General features: G+C 35.6%; 2 protein-coding genes across 2 annotated transcripts; one reads left to right on the top strand and one right to left on the bottom strand.

The window, feature by feature from the left end:
* Window positions 1–1233: 1233 nt before the first annotated feature.
* Window positions 1234–6873, bottom strand: LOC144446380 (uncharacterized). The gene is made up of 3 exons (XM_078136127.1): window positions 6653–6873; window positions 5294–5378; window positions 1234–4952 (listed from the first exon to the last, which is right to left on the bottom strand). The coding sequence occupies exons 1-3, from the start codon at window positions 6701–6703 to the stop codon at window positions 4105–4107; spliced, it is 984 nt and encodes a 327-aa protein (XP_077992253.1). The 5' UTR covers window positions 6704–6873; the 3' UTR covers window positions 1234–4104.
* Window positions 6874–7196: 323 nt separating this feature from the next.
* On the top strand, window positions 7197–11433 carry LOC144446622 (protein D2-like). The gene is made up of 4 exons (XM_078136427.1): window positions 7197–7531; window positions 8361–8441; window positions 9705–9747; window positions 10388–11433. Exons 1-4 carry the CDS (start codon window positions 7328–7330, stop codon window positions 10585–10587), a joined length of 528 nt encoding a protein of 175 aa, XP_077992553.1. The 5' UTR covers window positions 7197–7327; the 3' UTR covers window positions 10588–11433.
* The last annotated feature ends 14054 nt before the right edge of the window (window positions 11434–25487 follow it).

The following is a 25487-nucleotide window of genomic DNA, read 5'->3' as shown; positions in this document are numbered from 1 at the left end:
AAATTGCTTTAGCCAAGATTACCAAATTGGATCAAAGTACCACATTGTGTGTTCAGGTTTGATAATGCAATGAAAGACTTGCAAAATCTTCCAGATTTATTGCAGATTTTCCCTATGCATGTGACAAGACGTTTCCTTCTATTAGTTGTATCTAGTTTCCCTATATAATATATTTGATATGTAGGTAGTGTCTAAGATTAAAATGACACACTAGGCGTACATGACAACTATCAGATATACTGTAAACCTACATATTTCTGCTATAACAACATTTTGTGATTTTACAGTCTTCAGCTAGTTCTCGGACACATTTTCACTAATTACAGATTGGTACATTGTGTTCATGTAAAAGAAGAAATTTCAGTCACTACATATTTTTTTAATTTTCTTTTCCAGAGAAATAAATGAAAATAAGTCTTTAGCAAAAATGTCCAGGTTTAGAGTTGTTAAAAGGTGCACTATGCCACTGTATTTAACTTGTATGGGCTGAAACAAAACTGCGTGCACATCGAAAATTGTTGGTGGTGCTCTCCCTGACAATCAAGATCGACATAGGTCATAGGTCAAATATAAAAAAAAGCTCACATTTGATAATATGAACATAGACACTTACAATGGAATCTTTGTGTATTCAATTTGAGTTATTGTAGGAAGACAAATTTCAACTGTTTTGACTTGAAAATCTTCAAGGTCAAATGTCAAGGTCTTTTTAGAGCGTTTCCCATTGACAATGTGGAGGTAGACACTGAATGGTGTCCATATGTATAAAAAAAATTGAGATATGAGGCAAATTGTGCTTTTTTATTGCAAATATGTCTGCCATTTTGGTCAAGCTTACAAAATTAATTGATGTAAATTTGTTTCACATACTAAAAATTCACGCCATGATTAAAATATCAAATGTTTGACTTAAAAAACAGCCACGAATATAAAAGCAAATTTAACTGTTTGATGCAAATTGTGAAATTTTACAACAAATACAGCTGGCATTAGGCCATATTTGATTCAGTTGAAAAACATAAGTACTGTGCTTATGTATCACACAGTACGTAACCTTTGTGTCAGGTTTTATTGAAACCACGTTAGTGCAGGGTAAATGTATGGGCATGCAGATGCACCCAATGCAATAGTCCCCTTCAGGTAATGTACATTGGGGGCTAATAAATGACAAAAGAACTGGTCCTCTGAATAATCTGTCTTTATTCAGAAAAAAAACATAATTATATACACCAACTCACTTGACTATGTCTTTCAAATGTGTTAGAGATACAGCCTGTTTTAAGTTACCATACACTGGATGTGTTTGATACAACCACACAGAAACCAATTAGGAAACTACATGCTACACCTTACGATAGCAAAATTGAATAAATACAGTTCCTTGTAATATTTTGTCCTAATGAAATAAATTAATGTGCTACCACGCAGACCTGGGATACACACATCAAATGCAGATGTGAAAACATGGGATGCCCATGTGCCTGTGTCTAGTTGTAGGTTGATTTCATTTAGACAAAATATAGCAAGAAATTACAATCTTGCTGTCTTTAGTGTAGAACATGCAGTTTCTTACTGGTTTCTGCATGATTGTATCAAACAGAGCTGGGGTAGCTTTCACCTGATACAGAAATTACATCCACAAAATTCATGAAAACCATTGCATTCAGAGATGACACTCAAACTGTTGGCCTCTGCATTTATACTGAATTTTTAAAATGCCCTTTTATAATGCACAAATTAGAGTTGAAATTCTGTAAATGAAGTACAAAACTGTACTTTAAAAGATAGGTAAAAAAAAAATAAAAAATAAAAAATACTCATTACAGCAACAAAACCTAAAAATAGAAGAGAGGATTCATTAAAAGGGAGCCAACAAATTTCTTATGTGAAACAAGTTACTCAAGAATTAAACTGAACAATTACGGCAACTAAGAGTATTGGTGCATATACCCAATCTGATTAAACCTGACGTAGTGAAGACAGCTTGATTTCTTTATTTACCTCTATGTCCTACATTTAATTGTCATTTTTCTTTGTTGTTCTGTAAGTGAGTGCCTCTTTCTACATCTGACACAATACCATAGGAGATCACATTCAAATCCCACGCATTGTGTAACCCACTCAACCAATGAGAATGTGTCTTTCGTCAAAAACAGATGGGTAAAGAACACTTTGTTCCACCAGAACTCAAGTGCAGACAAGGATGTTATTGGTGGTTCTGTTTGTTTTCAACTTCAATCCAGGAGTATTAAGGCAGATTTTGATTGGCTATGTGTACATGCGAGATTTAAAACGTGAACTCCTATGGTATTGTGTCAGACGTAGGAAGAAGGCACTCACTGTCAGAACAACATATTCGAAAACAAACGACAATAAATGAAGGACATAGATGAAAATAAATATTTTGAATCATATTCACTACATCCGATTTTAATCACATTGTACATGTACCATATATGATTCAATATCAAAAGTGTGGGGCTCTGAATGATGGGTCAATTCTGAAACTTATGCTATTTGTCAAATTTCTCTGAAGACGAAGGATGTTTTATATGAACAAGTTTTCACCATATATGATAAGTTTGTGATTTGTTGAAATACCATTGTATTTCCATGTTTACATGTAAAGTTATAATATGTGGAGCTGATCTTGTAACATTGTCAAAAAAAAAAAAATTTTAGTTTTCAAAACTTGGTCAAAACGGGGTCAAATTTTGCTCAGGTTTTCACATCCAGTAAAAGTGAAATGGGGTAAAATTGACATTTTCTAGTACTTTTTTTTGTAGGGAAACCTGGTAAATACAGCTAGATTTTTACATTGTAGATTTTAACTACCATATCATGAGATCAAAAACGCTGTAAAATCTGCAAATGACAAAATAGTTTGTAACAGCTTGACTCTTGGAAAGCATGACATGACTGTACAGCTATTGGTATTATACATTGAATTCACTTTAAAAGTGTGAATGAATATAGTTTGACACATACATATATATACATTTAGAAAAAGTTCTTGATGGTTGAAAACCATTTTCTTGTGTGCATGCACAAAATGAGTTGTACTCAAAACAATCATGAATGGTAATATTTCAGTGCATATGATATTGTGAATACAGACAGACAGAAAGTACCATGGCAGAAATGCCAACTTTGCCAATGTATGGACATGTGGAGGAAGATTGTATGGCAGAAATGGTATCTTTGCCCCTATATATGGAATGTCTATGTTGACCAAGATTGCATGGCAAAAATCGAGGATTTTTTGGTTGTACAACCACACTTTACAACTGTCATCATAATATACGTGGATATATAAATGCAGGATAAGGAAATACATGTACCAACTTAAAACTGCATACGTTGCTTCTCTTGAAATACTCAAGGTGTTGCGTATTTCATTCATACGCTATATAGGTCACTGGTGTAAAACAAAACAAGGTATTTGACTATGATGATAGCGCAAAGAATCCTGCCTCCAATGACCTTTACTTTATGAAGCTTTGGCCAGAAAACAGGCACAAATTGTTATTGGGTTTTTTAATTCTTCTCGCTTGTCAGCACATCCTTAGAACCAACTCAGAGGACTGGACTGAATGATTATATTCAATTGTTACAGCTGGGAAATCGTAATCTCACTGTAGGTTTGAATATACAATTGTTATAGTGAAATACCAAGAGCAGGGGAAAGGCAAAAACCAAAAATTCCTACACGACTATATTCTAGTCTATAGTAACTTTATACTATTAAGTGTCTGCGAATTTAAGATTCATAGTATTAGTAATACAGACAAATGCAACTGTCGGCATTTCGTTGTGAATATACAGTAACTAGATAAGTTCAAAACTACTTTTTATACAGAGAGAAACGTCCTATTGACAGAACTAACAGCAAGTACACTACATAACTACATTGGTTACAAAGCCTGATAGGGCTGAACAACAAGACATATTGATTCTTACAGTCTAGCACAAGGACAGAAAGATGAAAGCTAGTGAAACACATGAACTTGTCATTATTGTTTTGACTGCAAAATGCTCCACGGCAACCTATATGTACTAGTTAGATTTACGAAAGGGATCAAAGAATTCATTTGACTCATGTTTTCAAACTGGTGGTGGTGATGATCCCACTTTATTGATATCAAAGTTGAAATCTGGTAGTTCCAACGGTGCTAAAGGTGGTAAGTCATCTGGAGGTGGTTCAACTAGTCCAGTCATTGGGTTAGAAAAAGGGGCATTCAGTTCATTGGATATATCCGTCTGACGAGTTGTTATTCCATGACTTCGAAGTTCTTCTAATTGTCTGTTCAAATCATAAACACTTTCTCTTAGTTCGTCATTTTCCTTTTCACAACTCTCCCACGCTTTTGTCAATTTCAAAATATGATCTTTCAGTAATTCATTCTGTGTTTGAAGTTCTTGAATAATATCTTTGTTATCTTGTAAGACCTTACTGTCACTTGTTGTCAGCGCTGGTTCATTCTCTGGTTCTGGTATTTCAGTTGGTGGTGTGGAACCATTACTTCTAGCCACTGAACACATATTAGAGAATGGAGACTGAAATTCTCTAGTTGATGCTAAAATGAATGCAGTACTTTCCTCCATCAGAGGATTATGGATGGAATTTCCGTTGAGGAACTGAAGTAGGGAGTCTGTTTCCATGGTTCTTTTACTGTATCTGACTATAGGATCTGGGTTATTGTTCACATTATCAACACCGTTACTTACTATGCCATTACTACCATCAACATCATCAACTTCAGCTTTTTTATGTCCATTCAGGGCCACTTTGAGTTCATCCAGTTTGGTAGCATTTATCTTTTTAATAACTTCATGTCTTCTCTCTTTTTCCTGAATGATTTTCTGTTGTTTGAGGTGACTTTCATACTGTAGTTCTAGAGATGACAGAGCTTGTTTTACTGCAGTTTTTTTCATTGCTTCCTGTATGTATTCTGAAAAAAAAATACACGTAACAAAATTTTTAATGTTTCACACAACTCAGTTTCTACTAAAATTGTTTAGAATATACAAAGTCTGGTCACAAGTTTGATTTTTGGAAAACTCCGTCTCTGTCTGTCTCCCTCACCCGGTCTCTCCACTCCTACAAGTGAAGTATGTACGAGACAGGATATTGTATGTTATTATTATTGTTGTTGTTGTTGTTGTTGTTGTTGTTGTTGTTGTTGGCATACTGTACACCAGACACAGAGTGTGAGTTACTGTCACAGTTGATGCTCACTTCTAGTGTAGTTGTACTTTCATGTCACATGATTACATTATCAATACTACCTACCTGCAGCTCTCTGATGACAAGAGATGGCATCTTGGAACCTGCCGACATTCAGATATCTTTCAGCCTTCCTGTCTTGCTGGTGAGCCTATTATGGTAGAAAATATACACCTTCATGGAGACAACTTTTTAAATTCATGAACAATGACCCCTAATGACAATGATACAGTGACCTGGTGAAGATGGAAGTATCACAGCTTACTGATACTGCTACATGTTGATTACTCAACTACTGGTACTGTTCTTATGGTACTAACCAATTTCAGTGCTAGCTCCAAACTAGTTACTTTCCTGTCACGTATGTACGGCCTAGTTCTGACTCCACTGAATATTTTCAATAAAACTTTATTTTTGTGATATCAGTATTTTAGTATTTTCCAGTGCACTCAACACCAATAGTTCTAATCATGATGTAACAGCTGCCTGTTCCTCACAATTAAGTTACAAGTTACAACAATGGTTTCATGTGATTCATATTCCATTGCAATCTCTGACACACAGTGACTTTTCATTCTCACAAAGAAAACAAACTGTGTGATATTCCTGTTAACAATGGCAATAGTGAATAGTAGATTCATGTGTTCCTCATTTCACCACTGCCTTATCTTTTATAAGAGCGTCAGTGCCTTTTACATTAACGGTTTTCATGTGATCATAAAAGTCCAAAGTTATGTTATTTTAGGGTAGGTTCGGGAATATTTCAAATTTGCATCAACTGTGACAAATCCTGAGGTATGAATACTAATTATAAATTATAATAATTATGTTATTCTATTTATGTAACTGTTCAATAAATAATAAAATGTCACTGAACAGCTACAAATGTGTTCCATACTATACAGGTCCACTTTCCCATAACTTGTGATTTTACTCTCTGTATAAGCCCCATCTGCTATGCAGCTGTCTCTTACACTTCCAGATAAAAAATTTGTAAAATATATTTTGTTTGTATTTATATTTATTTTTGGAAATCATTACACATACTTTTGCTTCCTGTATACAATGGCAGCATTTGACCATTGTTCAACGACATACTTTATAATCGTTTGAATGATCAAAAGGATAAAAATACAAAACTGGTCACTGACTGTATTTTTAAAATATTTTTTGTAAACATGTTTGAACTTTAACAATAAGCTTTTTTAGTTAGTGGGCGTTTTGCACTTAATTAATTTTCACGGACACTGCATATCTTGATACTGGGAATTCTTGCTGAAAATTATTACCCGATCATTTAATATTGATTAACAGAAAAAATGAAGCTATCAAGCATTCTTGATCTCCAACCCGGAAAAAAAAGTAGTTGTTCTCTTTCGAAAGTAAAACCTGTCACATATTATAAATGTCAGTGACTTTACCTACCAAATTCAACGGAGCTTCTGTAGCCATCATGATGGGTCCTTTGCTTCCCATATGCGACGAACAGCACTAGTAGTAGCCAGCTGTAGTGTGTGATGATAATTATGACCTCTATTCAAACATGACTAACACCAAACCTCACCCCTGTGTTGTGTGTTGAGTGTGTGACACGTTGTATGTTTTCAGCCAATGTTCGCTGGCATGTTTCATACGTCTTCCGTGTTCGAAAAGGATCGTAAAAGCGAATCCTCTTTCTCCAAGTGTAGGCAATATTTTCTACTGAATGTATAATTACACCCTAATGTTTTTCAAATTCTGTACGAAAAAACTATGTTGTAATTTATTATAATCAAATGGATGTTTTAAAATATCATATAAATTGATAATCAACAGTATTTATGTAATTATATACTTATACGGAAATAGTTAGTGCTCGAGGTAAACCACCACAGAGGACGCTATTTCGCCACGTACTCAAGGAATGACGTCAGTGACGACGACGTGCAAAGTTCAAACAGTCACACATGTCACATGTCAAACACCTGAACCAATGAGATTAATTTGCGCGTGCGACTGTTTCTGGTGTGCGGAACGGTGGATCGGGGACACCTGAAATGATTATGTAGCTTGTATTTTCGTGAATATACGTACTACAAGTACCGCCGAGGAGTTCCCACGATGATGCTGACATTTGATTTAGTCACATATATTTGTTTAGTTTATCTATCGGCAGTTGTTCAAAGTAAAGACCATTCAACGTCATGCAATGATTCACTGTGTGCAACAGGCTTGACCGTTGGTGGGTATCGCTGTGGCACGAAGATACCGTTATCATCATTTGATTCCAATGCACCGACTATTAAGTTGGAATCCGCAGATGAGGTCAGCTCTTTTGCATAATTTAATATACGGCCTTTAATATAATATAGCTGTTGTTTGAACTTTATTTCATCAGATCATAAACCATATGTTCGTGTTGTCGTTTTGTTTGATTATTGCGTTATTATTTAATATTTAAAAACTCCTGTATTAAAATGTAAATATTTCATTTTTTTACGATATGGGATGATTTGAGATGATTATATATATATATATATATATATATATATATATATATATATATATATATATATATATATATATATAATATTGCCTTGATATGACACATATTGGAGGTAAACATAGAAATAAAGTGAGTTTTTTAATGTAAACAAAAATTTGTTTTTGTTAAAACCATCGTCGCAAACAACGACCGTTTTACGGTACCGTTCTTAACGAACCGGTCCCTACTGGAAGATATAATAGCTCTGGTTTGCAAGAATGGTTAAAACAGTCTTGGTTTATTTCTGTCAGTACCGTAATATACAAACAGCTACATCATCAACACTTTCTCCATTGAAAACAATGTAATGTTTAAATATATGAGGCCTGGCATATGATAGATATATTTTGGATATACATCTGTACACACATGGCCTTTCATCTCTATGGAAGTCCACATGTCATTTGAATTCATAGAGATAGTATGTATAGTAATCTATCTACATTGTGTATGTACTCACTTATCAGCTCTATATCTTTATGTCTTCCTTATTCATCTCTATCAATCATGCTGCCTAGTGATATCTCCATATATTGAAGATGGAGTTTTGATATGTCATAAGAAATTGGTGTATTGATTTTGATGTTTGCTTTGTTGTGTATCTAACAGGACAAGAAGTATACCTTAATAATGTCTGATCCAGATGCCCCTGTTCCAGCTTGGCTACATTGGTTGGTTACCGATATCCCTGTAAGTTCAATGTTTTAGCTTGGAAAAAGTTATATGACACCAACCTCCATGAAGTGCAAGTACAAGTGTGGCGTACTTGGGGTATTTGCATTAGTACTTCTAGCTGAAATAATTGTAGCGTCTTGCTGCGATTTTGAGGGTTTTATCGTCTGTTTTGGTGACTTTTTAAGTTTTAGTGTTTAACACGCACCTAACTACGCCACAATTATTGCAGCTAGAGTACTTCCAGAAAACACTGCAAGTACAGTTGCAAATAGTCCTGAGTATCCACAATGGAATTTTGTTCTGTTATAATCAGAAACAGCAAATTCCCAGAAAACTGATGGTGTGCGACTACGCACTTTCCCATGGAACAAACAAACATGCCCTAATTTCCATATCATCTACTTGCATGTATGTAGTGTTTGTAGTATTGCACTGCAGTGTAAAATACCACAAGTATGTGTAAGTGTAAGTACTAGGGGGGGGGGGGGGGGTAGTCACTGATACATAAGTAAACAATACACACCATAAAAGAACTAAGCTTTTTAATGAACTTAATGTTTAAAAGGCATGGTCAAATTTTCAAAAGTTTGTTAGATTTTGAAAATGTAAAATGTTTACATTTGGTGTGCCCTCAAAGGAAAGATAATCTTTTTTGTTTTGGTTCAAACATTTTAAAAAGTTGGTTTATATTGCATCATAAGACATTGCTGTGCATTAGTGGAATGTAAAATTGACATAGCGACCACTCTGTTTATAATTATATGCTGTTTGAATATATGATGAAACATTGCTGTTTGGTCTTTGTGACTTTAAATTGATGAAGACATCTCAATGTTTGGTGATATTAAAGGGAAATTGTCATATTTCTACAATTATTTGTGTAAAAGAGGAAAATGTAAGCTATCGTGGTAAAAAATAATATATTTTATAATAAGATATGGCGACAGATTGTATTATGATAACTATAAATATTTACTATGCATAAAATGGACCTAACACAAACAAGCTTAATTATGTTACTACATGCAGCTGTTGGTGTAGTATTCAGAGATGCAAGTACCACGTTCCCTGTTCTCTTTTCCATTCCCATCATTCATCAGTTCAGCCCAGAATGTGGTATACATGTATGATATGTTTAGTAATGAAATTTCTACTCACAGATTCAAAATATTTCTTAGCAGCAAATTCCAAATATATGATATGGCACTCCAAAACTATATTTGGATGACAAAATAGACTTTTCTCTCAATGCAAATTTTTCTTAAATTTTACTTCCAGGGAGCCAACCTAAAGAAGGGGGAGGAGATATCTGGCACTGTTGGTTAGTATTGTATCTTTCTTTTATCCTTACATTTTTAGAAAACTGTAGTATATCAATTGTATACACATTTTACATGTAACTGGACTGTGCCCCTTTCACTGATGGACAAACTTCTCATGACCCCCAAAATGACAATCCTACAAACATATAAACCATGTAGAAGAAAAGATGTTTGTCCATAACTTTTAGTATGAGTGAATGATAGTATTCAAGTATCTTTGGTTAAAAACATTCCTGACGTTGTAGCGCCCCCAGTGTCTGCATGTAATATTACTTTTGTTTACATACATGTAACAATAGTTTAAGGTTATTGTAGAGGCTATTTTTCATCCAATTCTTTATTGTAGAAATATTGTTGTACCTTTGGCATATTGAATCCTGTTTTTTCCCAAGTTATAGTTTTTTTGGTGTACAAACAAATACCTCCCTGGTAGAAAGAGGATTAATTATTTCAGCTTTGATTGTTGGTATTGTGTGTAATCAACTTATAGCATGACCATGTACAACTACAAACAAAACATGTAGATGGTATCATAACTATATACAGATCAGAATACAAATCAAAATAAGAATGGCTCTAGTCAAACTGTGACACACTTATCCTAATCATAAATATGTATCTGTGTTTGTATTTCATCAGGATGTAAATACAACCAACCAACTCCACCTCCAGGTTGGGTGCATCACTATGAGTTCCGTATCTATGAACAAACTGGCGCCACACCGTCGTACAGCTGTTCAAGCCGTGCTGCTTTCAATCTTGGAAATTTCGTTGGCAACCAAAAGAACAACATTGGTGTTTTAGTTGGTGGTTTCTGTTATATGACTGAAAAAGAGTAGACACTCAACAAAATACAAATGTGATCAGATGAACTATTTGGGTGATAGCCTCAATTTACAAATTCTATATTACATGTTTTGTGGCCAAAAAATTCATAAGCAAAGTTTGCAGGTATAATACTGTCAAACAGTTTTTTGCCAAAAGTATTTTGTTTGTGATGGTACTTTCAAATTCTGAATCTGAAGTAATTTTTCAAGTTACAGATTGGAAATAGTATATTTGCTGTGTAAATCAGATTGAGAAAAATGCCTAGCATGACTGCATCTACTGATGTTATAAATACCAGTAGTGCTTGCTGTAGAGGTAAGCCACAGTCAAAGAATGCTAGATCACATGACAGAGCTTGTTCTTAAAGGCCAATGTCAGGTTAGGATTAACGTTTAGTTGTGAAAAATGGTTACCTGGCAACGGTTGTCCTGAACAAAAAGAATAATCCTCTGTCTCTTTTCCTAACATAGTGATAATCCAAGACCATGGAATTCAAACATTTTGGTTAAACGCCCTAGGTGGCTAAATCTAAAGTCTTCATTCAATGATCAATGATAATTGTCACTAGATATCTGCACAAATTGGTGTTTCTATCATACCATCAGTGACATAATGTTTTTGGTCTCGCCATAGAGGGCAGTCAACTGGGTTATGAGGAATGTAGCGATAAAAAGGGTTTTAACCACAGAGTAGAATTTACAGAGTTGATATGCTTCACAGTGAACTGCTTTTACTTTTGAGGCGCATTATGGCAAGTATAAATATGTATGAAGAGTACAAAATGTCAGCAGAATTTAGAAAATTCCAAATGACATTTATTTATTTATTTATTTATGGTAATGTATGTTCTATGGGTGGAAATAAATGTTTAAATTGATATATTTCATTTGTGTGTTTTTCATATATACCGGTATAACATTCGTCTAGCTGCTTGACGCCCAAAGGTAGCATAGAACCAAAGGTGCAAGCAATGGTGTGTAGTCTGACTTTGTGCTTGGAGTAGTCATTCTTCATTTGTGTTCGGCAACCTTTGGAGCACAGATCTGAGGTCTTACTAAAAGATTGAGATAGACAAGTTATTTAGCACGTCATTTGATCTTAGTTTTGAACTGTCAATTTCATGGTTTCAAGATCCCTTCCATGAGATGGCATCACTCATGTGTTTAGGTTAGAACTCCTATACTTCTGTACTTTGTCAGGACTTAGACTAGACCAGGATTCCTGGGTATTCTATTCTAAACAACAAAACATAATTTATTTTTATTTATTAATTTAATGGAAGACCAACCGGGGCGAGTCCCATTTACAGGCTCCTAAAAAATAAAAAAACTCAAGACAAAGACAGGTCTACAAAACACAAAAACATGTCAAAACTAACAAAATGCACATAAAAACACATTAAAAGGAAAATATTAAAATCAATCTTGCCAGGTGGACTTGAGATGACAATCTTGCATAATTGCATTTTTAAAATTTCTCAGAGACAAGTTAAAAGTCAATATTCAAAATACTACAACAAAGACCATTATAAGTTGTCATACATCTCTGAATGGCACAGTGTTTAAAAACATGAATTCTACTGACATCAGGTCTAAAACAAGTAAATTTCTAGTTCTCCTCTGTGGAACATTTAAAACGTAACTTAGAACATATTGACTATCATAAACATTATTTACACTATTTACGCACTTGTATAAGAATACCATGTCTAAAAACATCCTCTGCTGAGAGAGGATAGGCAAATCGAAAATTTGCATAATGTTATTACATTTGTAGCAAAGTGTTCATGGTGAAATGATGGAATGACACGTGTATCTATGTAATTATCATTTATTTTATAGACCAAAGACTAGTTTAACTACCACCAATGACAGGAACAGTTTTTAAACAAGGGTCATGGTCAGGTATTAAAACAAGCATCCTCCATATTAACACTAGGTAGGTTTCTGTTCCCATCTCAGCTTTGACCATATGTCATTCTTGAAGCCTTAGTGAAGAGAATGATGGGACCAGAAACCTGTAGTACTTGAAAGCTGCAACTGGAATTGTTTTTTTTTGAAAATGTTTTGTCACGTACAATAACTCACTTATATTCGTAAAACCAGCACCCTCAACAGCAATCACGATTCCAACCTGTTTCTAATTCTGTACTGCTTATGGATAATACGAACCACTAATTAACATGTACATATTAGCACTGTAACAATTTTCAGAAATTATATATTGTGATTGTCTGATCGAAATATGATACTCCAGTTGCAGCTTTAAAATGGTGACTGATTCAAAACTGAGCTTTTGCCCAAGATTTAAACTTGCCACTACACTACCTACAAATAATATTGACCACTAAAATTAATAGATACAATTAACGTCCTTTTATAAGTAACTGACCAATTTTTAGTGAATATATCCTAGGTTATTTGATGAAAAAAAATCCCAGTTGCAGCTAGTTCAGCTGCAACGTGAACAACCGTCTCTTTGTATGTTCAAAACACATGGCACTGCATGGTGAGGCATGTGCAGCATCATGAAATGGACGACATATATCCATTACCATTCACTATATACCCAGTATTCCTTTCCACTCCCTTTACTTTCGTTCTTGTACCCATTACCTTCCTGTTTTGAAGTTATTATGTTTTTTTTGTGGGGGGGGGGGGTAGCTCATTATCACATGTTGGCTATAACCTTGATTATACAGATCTGGATTCCTTTATTAAACGAAGAGAGGGAATTTTTCATATTTCAATATATCATGATTTTATCCTGAGGAGGAAATTAAAGTAAAGCATAGACCCTTGGTAAAGTAGTGTTTTCATTAAGGTAACTCTACTGTAATATTCCTAGATCATGTGACACGGTACTGAAGATATAGAGTTTTAGATCTCTCATTAATAACTAAAAAGGAAACCTTGCTAGCTGTAGCTGATCTGTTGATGTTTGAGCCTTGAAGTAATCACTTGTTTGGATTCTTTCATGCATTACTGTTCCCTGATCCTCCGTTGTAAACAACAAAACGTGTGTTAAAAACATGTTTTCAAAACAACTCACTTATTTGTTTAGATCCCTCACAACATTACACTAAACAAGCACATGTTTTTTGAACATCACTATCATTAAAAATCTTCAAGGACTGCAAAATATGTACAAAATTATGGTGTGTTTTTTTTTTTACATGTCACGTATGTTGCTAATTGATGCAAACAGGTTTAAGAGTGTTGAAATCACTAACACCCTGCCTGATTTGCATGGCACTTCGTTAGTCACTCTCCCATACTCTTGCAAACAAGATAATGGTATTTTTCTTCAGTGACGCATGTGTGTCTTGGGGATGGTGTCATAAAAGAGACAGGTTTACGACGCTATGTTACATATGCTCATGATCTGTGTGCATTTGAAAAAGGGCAAAACCTATATTTCAGTTAAAAGACACTACCTCAAGAATTTCTCGGAGGTGCGGTATTTGTTTTGGCCTCGAGGGGTGTCAGAAATAACGTTACAAAGTTGATTATAATGAAATATTTACAGGTATGCAGACAGACAGACAGACAGACAGACAGACAGACAGACAGACAGACAGACAGACAGACAGACAGACAGACAGACAGACAAAAGTAAGCAATAAGGTAATGAAATTTTGGGACACGTTAGGTGATTTCAAAATACAAAAATATAGAAATAATTTACGCATGCCATGTGACATGTGGGAGAAACTGATGCAAGTATGGAGGTATAGATTCAATGGTATGCCTACTGGATGAAAATTAAAACACGTTTTCTCTCTCTCTCTCTCTCTCTCTCTCTCTCTGCTTTATCATAAAGTGTATTAGTTTGGATTTTTACTAGATTTCGAACCGTGATTCCTTGTTTACTTGTCTCTCTCATACATCTATTCTGTAGTTACCAGTAACAACAGTCTGATCATAGATGTTCAAAGCTTAGGAATTGTGTTTATGCAAACATGGACCTTGCATGGGGCGATACATGAGGTCTCGTCTTAGTTTGTGAATGAACTGATGTGTCAAGATCAGTGAGACTTATCACAAGGTTTATCACATTTGCAGTTGTGTGTTTTTTATTATTAGCAAAATACCGAGCAGACACTGTGTAAGGGATGTTTGTGTGTTATCTTTTTGGTGTCTATCTTAATATGTAACCTTGTGATCAAGCTCACTGATCTTGATATTCCATTTAATAGCTCTTGCTCGCTTCTGGGAAAAGAACTGTAAAGGTTTCTTTACGTAGTCCTATATTCCTGCAACGGATCTTCAGCGTCAATAGGCGTTTCACAGTACTAGTGTTTCCACAATAAAATGGGGGGGGGGGGGGGATTGGAGGCAGCTCCTCAACCTTCAGACAGGGTATATGTCAGAACTTGGGTATAAGCTTGCAAGAATTTGATACAGTTCTAAATAACAGCCGTACCGCCAATCAGAGTAAAATCCTCCTATATTATATCTCTACTGCTAGAGGTACATGATATATATTAGATAATTCACAGAAGAGTCTCACTGGAGAGAACAGTGCTCGCGATCGATGCAATATAGTAGCATAGCATTATGAACAACGATTTTATAAGTCCAGGGCCGTAGCCTGACCAAATTGCCAAGGGGGGCAGAACTTTGTCTTGGTGCAACCTTGCATTTAAAATTTAGAAAAATGCTAATTTACATAAATTTGCATGCAATTTACATAATATATATTTTAGCATACGCAATTAAATATCATATGTAAGGTCAGAAAAAATAAAAAATGCTGGTCAACGGGTAACCTAACCCATCGCATTGGGTAAGTCGGTCGATTTCATTTTTTCACAATGCTTGACAAGGATAAAACAAACCATATATAATGATAGCAAAATATTTCAGGTCGAGTTTAGATAGAACTTATTCAGTCATCTTGATACTATCTCATGCAATTTGTCTGCATAGCTGCAGTTAGGAAATGTACACAATTTACGGTTAAACAAATGGTGTAGTTCCTCTCACCCTCTTTTCTCATAAAATATTAAACCCCGCCAATTGAAACTCAAGCATTATTTTAGCCACCCCTTCTGTCACCTATACTGCAGTGGAGATATAAAATCATATGGTACAGTGATGCATTGGATGGAGACAACTCCAAAGGTGAAAAAATAAGACAGTGTAGGAGGCCATTTAGAAGCATAAAATGTCAAACCATAGACATAATAAAATACCAGAATTGAAACAATTATTCTATGCACTACATATTATTTGGAAGTGTATTTTGTTGTGGCAAAGCTGAAAGATATTATGCGGATGTGCACATGGTAAATGACTTCTCCTGAAGTTTAATTTGGTTCCAAAAAATCCCGAAAAAGAGCAAAGATGTCACATTCAAAGCAAAAAAATGGATGGTGCTTTCTCAAATAAGTAACACAACAAAATAATCATTTTCTTTACCCAACTCTCAAAACTGTTATGGCCTCGTTTATGTCGGAACCCAAGGTGAACTCAGTGAATTCTCCTTGTCATTATCATTATAATGGAAATTGAAGTTTGGATTTTGATGTCGAAGGTACAGCTCTGTTTACAAATTCAAGGCCATTCTTTCCATAGCAAATTGTCGCTTCAAAATGAATTGCGGAATAACGTTAGTGTCAGTGTGCAATGAGAGAATTATACCAAACAACATTTTAACCAAAGACAACGTCGAACACAATTATTGAAAGAAATATCTTCAAATAGTGGATCTTAAACTGCGTACCTAGTTTAATAGTTTTTCAGGGCTACCAAATATTCCAAAAAGATATCTGCCGTTTTATCAGTATGAAATGTTTTAATATAAGGAACAAGATGTAAATGTGATCGAGCGCATCTTCGGAGTCACTGCATGCAGCATAGCAGGCGACCTCACGTTGAACGACTTTTTCCGTCTTTTTTTTAGTTTCATTCGCTGACATTATAATTGCTACTTGCTATCTTCAAATGAAGGAGACTTTCAAGACTACTGTTACTCGCGGAAAATACTTTCCCGCACAAAGAATTTTTAATTTGCTGCAAAAAGTTACAATTTTTAACTGGGCTCATTTTTATTCAAAGTTAAACCAGGGATCAATAGCGATATAAGATACATATTAGCCAGGAATCAGCAGTGTACAGTCACTTTAGTGAAGTATCCATTTAAGTCGCGCATGCTAGGAATCTTCACGTAAATAACGATTTTAATAGCATCGCTATGTATTCAAAAGTAGGTTTTTTTCTTTCTTTTTTTCCAAAATCTCAGGGGGGGGGCAGCTGCCCCCCCCCCCTTGCCCCCCCCCGCAGGTCACGGTACTGAAGTCATGGAGTTTCACGCTTGGATCCCTCAACTATAACTAAACACACACACGCACACGCACGCACGCACGCACCCACACCCACTCACACACACACACACACACACACACACACACACACACACACACACACACACACACACACACACATATATATATATATATATATAATTATCTCAGGTTCTGAAATAAAACGTAAATTATTATAAACATAAATTACTTTGTGTGGAAATTACACTAAGGATTGTTTTGTTTTGTTTATGTTTGTGTCGAATTGTTTTTAGTTTGTTTTTTACTTGGAGCATATTTCCAGCATATAATATCAGTTACGTGACGACATGTCCTTTCACTTGGAAACACAGCGTGAAAATACCTCAATTTGTTTTGATCCAATTACTAAAGTTTTAATTGTTTCCGTGGTATTAACTTGACTGCGTCATACTTACTCATGTTATATTTTTCCCCTGACGTAATATCTTGAACCCTCACGGGGTTTTTGTTTTCTTTTTGTATTTTTCAGTGGCGATATCGTAAACGCCTACAGGTACAGGGTAGAATGCAAAGATTTCCCCCCCCCCCCTGGCGTCATCGTGAGTACATTAAACTCACGTACCTGAACACACACAATCGATATTCAAGTCTGTAGCCTTAGTGTTATCACTTGGCACATTAATATTCTTGCCGACATTCATTTTTTTCGTGACACTATCATGAACGCATATATACCAATATTGAAGATAGACAGACGGTCGGACGGACAGACAGACAACTGCTGATCGTTGATTAATTTAACGACCGTCTCTGGGTCAGTTAGTATTCTTTGGCCTCTTTTAGTGAACATTTCGTTACCGTGTACATTTACTGTTGATGTCATGTTTGTGTATGATGTTTTGACGACCTAAAATTATACAATAATTACTGAGCATAATAAGTAAATAGGTGGTCTCCTAGGTATGAAGTGTCAGTTAGAATTACGTCAATGCAGCCATACTCTTGTCGCACAAAACACGGAAGACCCGCGTATTATCACCAACTTGCGTACATCGGTGTTAATCAACACTGGTAAATAAACATTCTCGGAGTCCTGAAGCCATCGTTGTGCAATTGTGTAATAGTGGTTGATGTTGTGTGTATGTGTGTGTGTGGTCATTTTCAATGCAATAAATAAGGGCCTTGTTCGTCAACATCATGCACTTTGATGCCTACTGCTTGAACCGGTTACTGGTTGATATAACTGTGCGACTATTCCCCATAGCAGGTAAGCTTTGCTATTTTATTTTGTGGATTTTTTTTCACATTTCGCATAATTAAAGAACGTAAAACATATGAAAAATATAATAATTATGGAAATTGAATACAGGGTATTTTCTGATAGTCACTTTGTTAAAATGAAATTATAGAAAGTAACACATTTATTTTTCCACTGTTTGTTTGATTTGTTTTCGTTATTCATTTTTGTTTGTCAATGATCGCGTTGTGACCATAGAAAGTGGAGGGCAGATTTCCACCATTGTCTATGTTGTGACATATATCGATAACACTGTTCTCAGAAACTCCCACGAAATGAATGAATGAATGAATGAATGGATGAATGAATGAATGAATGAATGAATGAATGAATGAATGAATGAATGAATGAATGAATGAATGAATGTTGGTTGAATGGTTAGAGTGACCGGCTTGGAATCTACAAGTTGGCGGATCTACAAGTTGGCAAGAATTGAACAATGGTTGTGCCTAATTCAACCCAACTGTATAAATGGGGATCTGGTAGGATATAAGTTGCTATGTGAAGGGTGTAATCCTATGCGCTTACAGAGGCTGCAATGGATTGTATATTCCCCAGGGAGATGTCTCTCTTTAGCTACGTATATTTGAATGGCAGATAGAGTTGTGACGTCATTTAATCATTAGGAGTTCACTGTTTTAATACCACTAATGAAACAATACTAGTTTGGATGCCTCCCTCTCAATTTTCGTTGGGAAGTAAGACGTGTACACTCACTTAGTGAAGCCAGGTTCTTAGACTGTGTTACGAAATCTCGCGATCGGCAAATACATGTAGTAGTGTAAATAGCTCATATTTTTCAACTGTTCTTTGTATGTATAGTATTCTGCTTCCGCTTATAAACATATCGTCTCAACGGCTGTAAATAAATAACATTATAACAATGTGTAACTACGTAAAAGACTAAAGACTTGGTATTTTTAAAGTTGTAAGGACTGTCATTAAAATTACTATGTGTGGAAAGTGATATGTTTATTGGGAAAAAGGTTATTATAATAATTATCATCTGTTATTAATCATATTAATTTTACCTTCAAAGATACCACACTCCTTGTGATTTTTCAACGTGCAACCTTATTCTGTCATTTAATACAATCAAAGGGAATGAAGCCTCCTTATTTGGGATTAAAACCATATAACGTTCAACAACAAGTCAGACTAAGTCCCAATTAGCGCGGTGTTGTCTCCTTCCGCTGACGTCAAGGTGAAAACGCTGAAATGTCGAATGTTTTCACTCGGGAAAAGTATATATTTTTAAAATATTGCATTTTAGCTATGTCAATGTTTACATTAATATTTACATTTTACGACATGTGAGTGACATTATGAGTGACAGTAAAAAGTAAGATTTAGTAATAAATCTCACGGTAATACGATGTCATTGATGTTCACCTGAATGTTGCAGAAAACCAAATTTGATACAAAACATCGTTTTTTGGGTCAAACATGTGATTTTTGGTCAAAAAACTTAAAATCCAATACTACTGGGCAGATTGGCCTGAAATTTGATGGGAGTGTTCTTGTGGATGTTTAATTTAAGAATTGTTCCTGACATAAGGATCCCATCAGTGATGTGTAAATTGGGGCTAAAAAGTGTGTCTTTTTGGTCAAAAGTCTATAATTCCAAAATTACTGGCCATATTTGACTGATGTTTGGTGGGAGCGTTCTTAGGGGTGTTTAGTTTAAGAATTGTTCATGACATGATGATCCCATCAGTGATATGCAAATTAGGGCTGAAATGTGTAATTCAAAACTACTGAGCAGATTGGGATGAAATTTAATGAAGATGCATATAGGGATGTGTACATGAAGATGCAGTCAAAAACTTATATCTTGAAAACTACATGGTGAATGGGGGGCTGAAACTTGGTAGGGATGTTTCTGGATGTGTTATTTGTATTTGCATTTTGACACAACTGGCCCTAGCATCCATGGCCACGCCCTTAGCAACAGTGAAGTGATAATGCATATTACAAGGATAACAACAGAGACAGGTAGGCAAGTTAATAAAGAACAAAAAATGTATGTTAATATGCCTAGCAACAAAACCACCCCATAGCAACATCCAAATGATGGTTTATATTGCAAAGATGAAACTGGGAAGGGTAGGCAAGTTAATAAAGATTCCGAAAATGTATGCAAATATGGCTAGCAACAAGACCATGCCCAAATACAGTTGTGCTGCAACGCTATTGGCACTCTTTTTGGTTTTTCTGCCTGGAAAATGCATATTTGCCATGAATAGGTTTGCACCATTAAAAGTACGAATGGTGAAACAACTGCTCACTTGTGCATAGAAGATCATGGGTAACATACTGGAGACAACCGCTACTTGGCACCCGTTGAAAGGACATGATCGACGTCACCATGCCAGCCAAGGCAAACGAAGCAAAATAAGTCGATGCAATTATAAAATTATATGGCTTCATATTTTCGAAAGGGGGAAAAGTCCGCATACCAAGCAATTAAAGGCAATCACCATTACAACAAAATCCCAGTTACTATGACAACAGGAGCAGTTTACACATAAAGTTACATGTGTTAGACTCAAGTAGTACGGAGACTGATATGTTCACACAAAGACCATTAACTTCGGTTTAGAACACTGTTCTTCCTTGGAAAAACTATCATTGAAAGATCACTCGGTAGTGTCTGAACCATATTTTGGAAATCCTTTGATTCTGAGTTTTAGCAGCAGTTATTAACAATATATCGTTAATATACCTGGCAAGCTGAACCCCATAGCAAATTAAAAAAGATTTAAAATTGGGTTTCACTGCTTTGTTTCTTCCTCTCCCTCCGCCCCTTTTGGAATCATGTGTGGGTACTGATTCTTTGAAAATCGTATCTTTATTTTAAAGCAGACACTTGAATTGCTCAGTTCATACAACTCTCCTCAGTGATCGACATTGATTATTCAGAGTGACCGGTGAGGGCGTCATTTGATAAACAGTGATGTTATTGTTAGCCATAGGATTCTATCATTATGTGAAATATTTTTTTCCATCTTGCTTCAGTGACGCTATACACAATATTTTCTCAGGTGGAGGGATTTGAAAATCGAAGATGGCTTCACCTAGAGATCAGACAGGGAGATCCAGACCACTGTGGCACGACCCAAGCCGAAAATTGCAGAATGATCAGATGGGACAAATTGATTATCGTAATACTTTTACACCGCCGATGTACCCTCGACCCCCAAGACCTATAAGAAGGTAATTTAATCTAAAACCACCTTTACCCATCGAGCAGTTACTATATACGATCGATGTTCGTTCATATGTGAAACCAAGTCAAACTAAGTGTTTATGTTACCCAGTTGAAACAAGGTCACTTACTTGTTCTATTCTTTCAGTGCTATGATAAATAAAATGTTGATAGACTGGATCGTATAATTGACGTTATTTTCCAACCATACAGATATTCCATGTGTACTTTTAGATGCTCAAACCTAAAAAACTACAACCAACTATTCATCATATGTGTTGATATGTTTGTCTCACAGACACACACAAACCGATCTCTTGTAATGCCACTCTCTCAACTACTTTAAACACAGGGGCCCTTGACCCGTGTAAAACAACCAAACAACCAACCAAACAAACAAACAAACAAACAAACAAATGAAAAAAACCCACATCAAATACATACGAATACTTTAAAATATTGTGACATGTGCCCTGATAAGGTTACAAATATACACGAGTAAATGAAAATGCTTATAAACACATGAGTAACTACACTACCATTAGCTGCTGGGCCTGTCTATATCATTATATGTCTCCCTTGGTATACCGTGTATACTGGTATGAATACTTAGGTCTGTTTATTTCATATACATTTACTTTTATTAAACTTGCGTATGTGTATAGGTCTTGTAGTTTGTTTGTTTGTTTGTTTGTTTGTTTGTTTGTTTGCTTGCTTGCTTACTGTGCTTTAAAGGTTTGAATGTTAAAACAGTCGACTCGTACATCATCCAAATTTTAACATCGGGTTAGAGGTAGATTCGTTGGATAACAGAAGGTTCTTTCAATTTACCAACCTTCAAATAAGACCTTACATGCAGGAGAGCCATTCCAAATATACTAGTAAACTGACCATGATTTTAATGTACATATATTTCGTAGATAACGTCATCCTTTTAAATACATTGTGTCATTAGTGAAGAAGTCTTTCGTCATACGAACAGCTATCATGGGATGTGCAAAGTGGGTGGGTAGAAAGAAAATGTGGGAGAAATAAGTAGCCGACTGGTAAACCATCATTTTGAATATCTTGTATAGTGATCATGAAACGCACAGGAGAATGCCAGGATGTCATGAGGGTTTATGATTCGCTACATCCAAAAGAAATTAATTCAAACTCAGAATATATGTAAATGAGAATGGCATAACTGTGATTTAAAATCCAGAGAAACTACCACTACAGAGTCCGGAGTGTTGAAGTGTAAAATTACATATGGAATATCTAAGGTTTTGTCAAGTTCACCATCTGTGTAATTGCATGCTGTGCTGTGTGCTTTGCTCGTCTTCTTGGCGATACTATTTGCTTTCGCAGGTGCAAAAAGAAACAAAACAAAGTAATGATTTACGCCAAAAAAATTGTCAAGAATGCCAAAAGTTAGATGTCATTTGAGTTTTTACATGTAAACCATAAACGAATTTGTAGTCAACAAATTGAAATAAACTTGATTATAAGAAATTACGAAAGAAAGAGTCTGTTGTAACTGACGATTGCAAATAATTTGTTTTTGTTATATCCCTTTGTCCATTCACCTGGAATACATACTGTCTAATGACGAGTACAAAGTTGGTCTCAGATTCAGAATCAGATCAAATTGGAGGACAATATGAGGCTAGTCTCATGTTGAGCCTCGGGTTCGGTCTCATATTCGAAAAAATCACGATAAAACACCACATAACACTACTGAAAGCAATCAAACAAGAAATAATAATGTCCAGGCTACAGGACATGTCCCTCCGGTTCCCCCTTCACACTCACTTGGTGGGAGAGGGGATGTCTTAGCCTACAAGGGGAAAATTACAAGAAAATCAGAGATAAAGTTGTCGCCAATACCAATACATTAGGGCGAGGGTCAAAGTTCAGCTGATGTGTTTGTTGATAGGTGCACTATTCCAATGATGCATCTACACATTGCGGTTGTGATGATTTTAGTCTTATTTAAAAGTCTGTTGCAGTATTATTTTACGATGGGTGAGAAGTGGGACATTTCCTTTAGTCCTATGGTACAATTTCTTGTTTGACTGCTTTTCTTCTGGTGTTATCGTGATTTTTCGAATATGAGACTGAACCTGAGGCTGAATATGAGCCTGGCCTCATTATTGTCCTCCAATGTGAATCTGATTCTGAATCTGAGACCAACTTTATACTCGTTGTCTAAGGCTACAAAAACCGAAAGGGAATATAGGTAACATTTATTCCAGGTTTGTTCTCGCTTAGTTTCGTTTTGATTATTTGTCGTGGGTGTGTTTGCGTCAGTTTTTGCCCCTTGGGGTTTGTCTTGTGTTCCTGTTCCTACTTATTGGGTCTGTTATTCGAGCGCTCGCCATTTCTGATCACAAATCAACAGATTTGCCATTTCTCATCACATCCGTCATCACAGAAGACCTTTTTTTTGAAAAGGTAGTGAACGTTCAAAATGTCAATGTGTGACTTGAGCGCTACAACAATTTGATATACTATGGCCACCTGACTTTGGCTTATTTAGAGGAAAGACGCGACATATTGACAGAATTAAAAGTAACACTCGTACAATCGTGTTAATTAAACAACAAAAGGTGTAATAATGACAGTTTTATCACAACCGCAGTGCCAGTCCTCTAGATAGTGAAAAAATAGACGACATATAAAGAAGACGTCCTTCAGTGTCCTAGAAAAATGTAAAGTAATAAGACATAGGAAAAATTTGCGAACACAAACTACGTAATGACAGACCAATGTTAGGTAACGATAGGTTACGCGATAAATTACCATCTGGTGACGTCAAAGGAAGTATACATTTGAAATAAATCTGCATAATTTTCGAGTGCGAGAACGTGCTTGTTTGCATTCACGGTCAAACATGTTTCTATTTTTGTCTGGCAATTATCGTCTATACCATACATACTGCCAATTGCATTCAAACCTTCCTACCTTGCTAACAGAATATAAATCAATCACAACACTTAAAAAAAAAAAAAAATTTTAGACGAAAACTGCCAATAGAAGTCACAGGAACAAGAACGAGACGTACTATCTATTTTATCGGGAGAGAAGGTACAGTTCAGAAATACAAATACAAATAAATCAAGATTTGACAAATTAAAAACGTGCTTCTGCTTTCGAACTACTTGACACAAGATCGGGTTATATATGTCAATATAACCCCCCCCCCCCACCTTATCATGAGAAAATATCGATTGTGCGCCCTCTTGTGTTGAATCCGAAGGTGAATTTGAACCTGGATTTCCCCCCGATTTACCGTGTTTGCCTCCACGAAGCCATGACACGCATAGCTATACAAAAGGGCCCGGGTATAATGTATGCAAACCAAGGTTGGCGAGGTTCCCCTTTCCTTACTTTTCTCGTAAACTCACTCAGTTTAGGGAAGTCTTCTGACATTGATTTAGAACAATGGACTCGGAGACTGCTCTAGATACCGGCCTCACATTTTAATGACACTAACGCATTGCGTTCAGTTAGTCCTACACCTCCTTGGAATCATCCAAGTTCATAAATGTCCTACTGAACGTAAATATAACTGATAAACTAAATATTCATCTGCTCGCAGCTCGTAGCTGATATTTCAGTTCTTTACCACTTCAAAAACGCAAGAAAACATTGTGCATCATTTGTGAAAATTATTTACTTTCCAACTTGTAGGTCATATTTATATCACGTGGTCACCACATCGTTTTTCTACGTACTATCAGCAGAGTAAAATTCGTTTAGAAGGTGCCGAGAAGATTTTTCCTCATTACACTGCGAAAACTAAGATGAATTCGCTCACTGTGCCAGACACACATTACCGCCACAGTACACAGGATACAGTAACCGTGGCGTTGGTTTTTTTTTTTTTTTGAGCTTTGTTTTTTGTTTCTTAGTTGTTTATCATTCCGGGGTTTCCACTAAAAAAGTTAGAGCAAACTTAGGAATGACATAAGCTAAGAAACAAAATAACAATAATATCAACAACAAAATCAACTAACCAAACAAACAAACAAACAAACAAACAAACAAACAAACAGACAGACAGACAAACAAACAAACAAAGCTCAACATAAAAACAGTTATTGCTGTTTTTTATTTGTATATGTAAGTATAT

The sequence above is a fragment of the Glandiceps talaboti genome, chromosome 15 (genome assembly GCF_964340395.1).
Source record: "Glandiceps talaboti chromosome 15, keGlaTala1.1, whole genome shotgun sequence".
Classification (NCBI taxonomy): domain Eukaryota; kingdom Metazoa; phylum Hemichordata; class Enteropneusta; family Spengelidae; genus Glandiceps; species Glandiceps talaboti.
The sequence above is the reverse complement of the archived record's forward strand: the minus strand, read 5'-3'. Positions and strand labels throughout refer to the sequence as shown.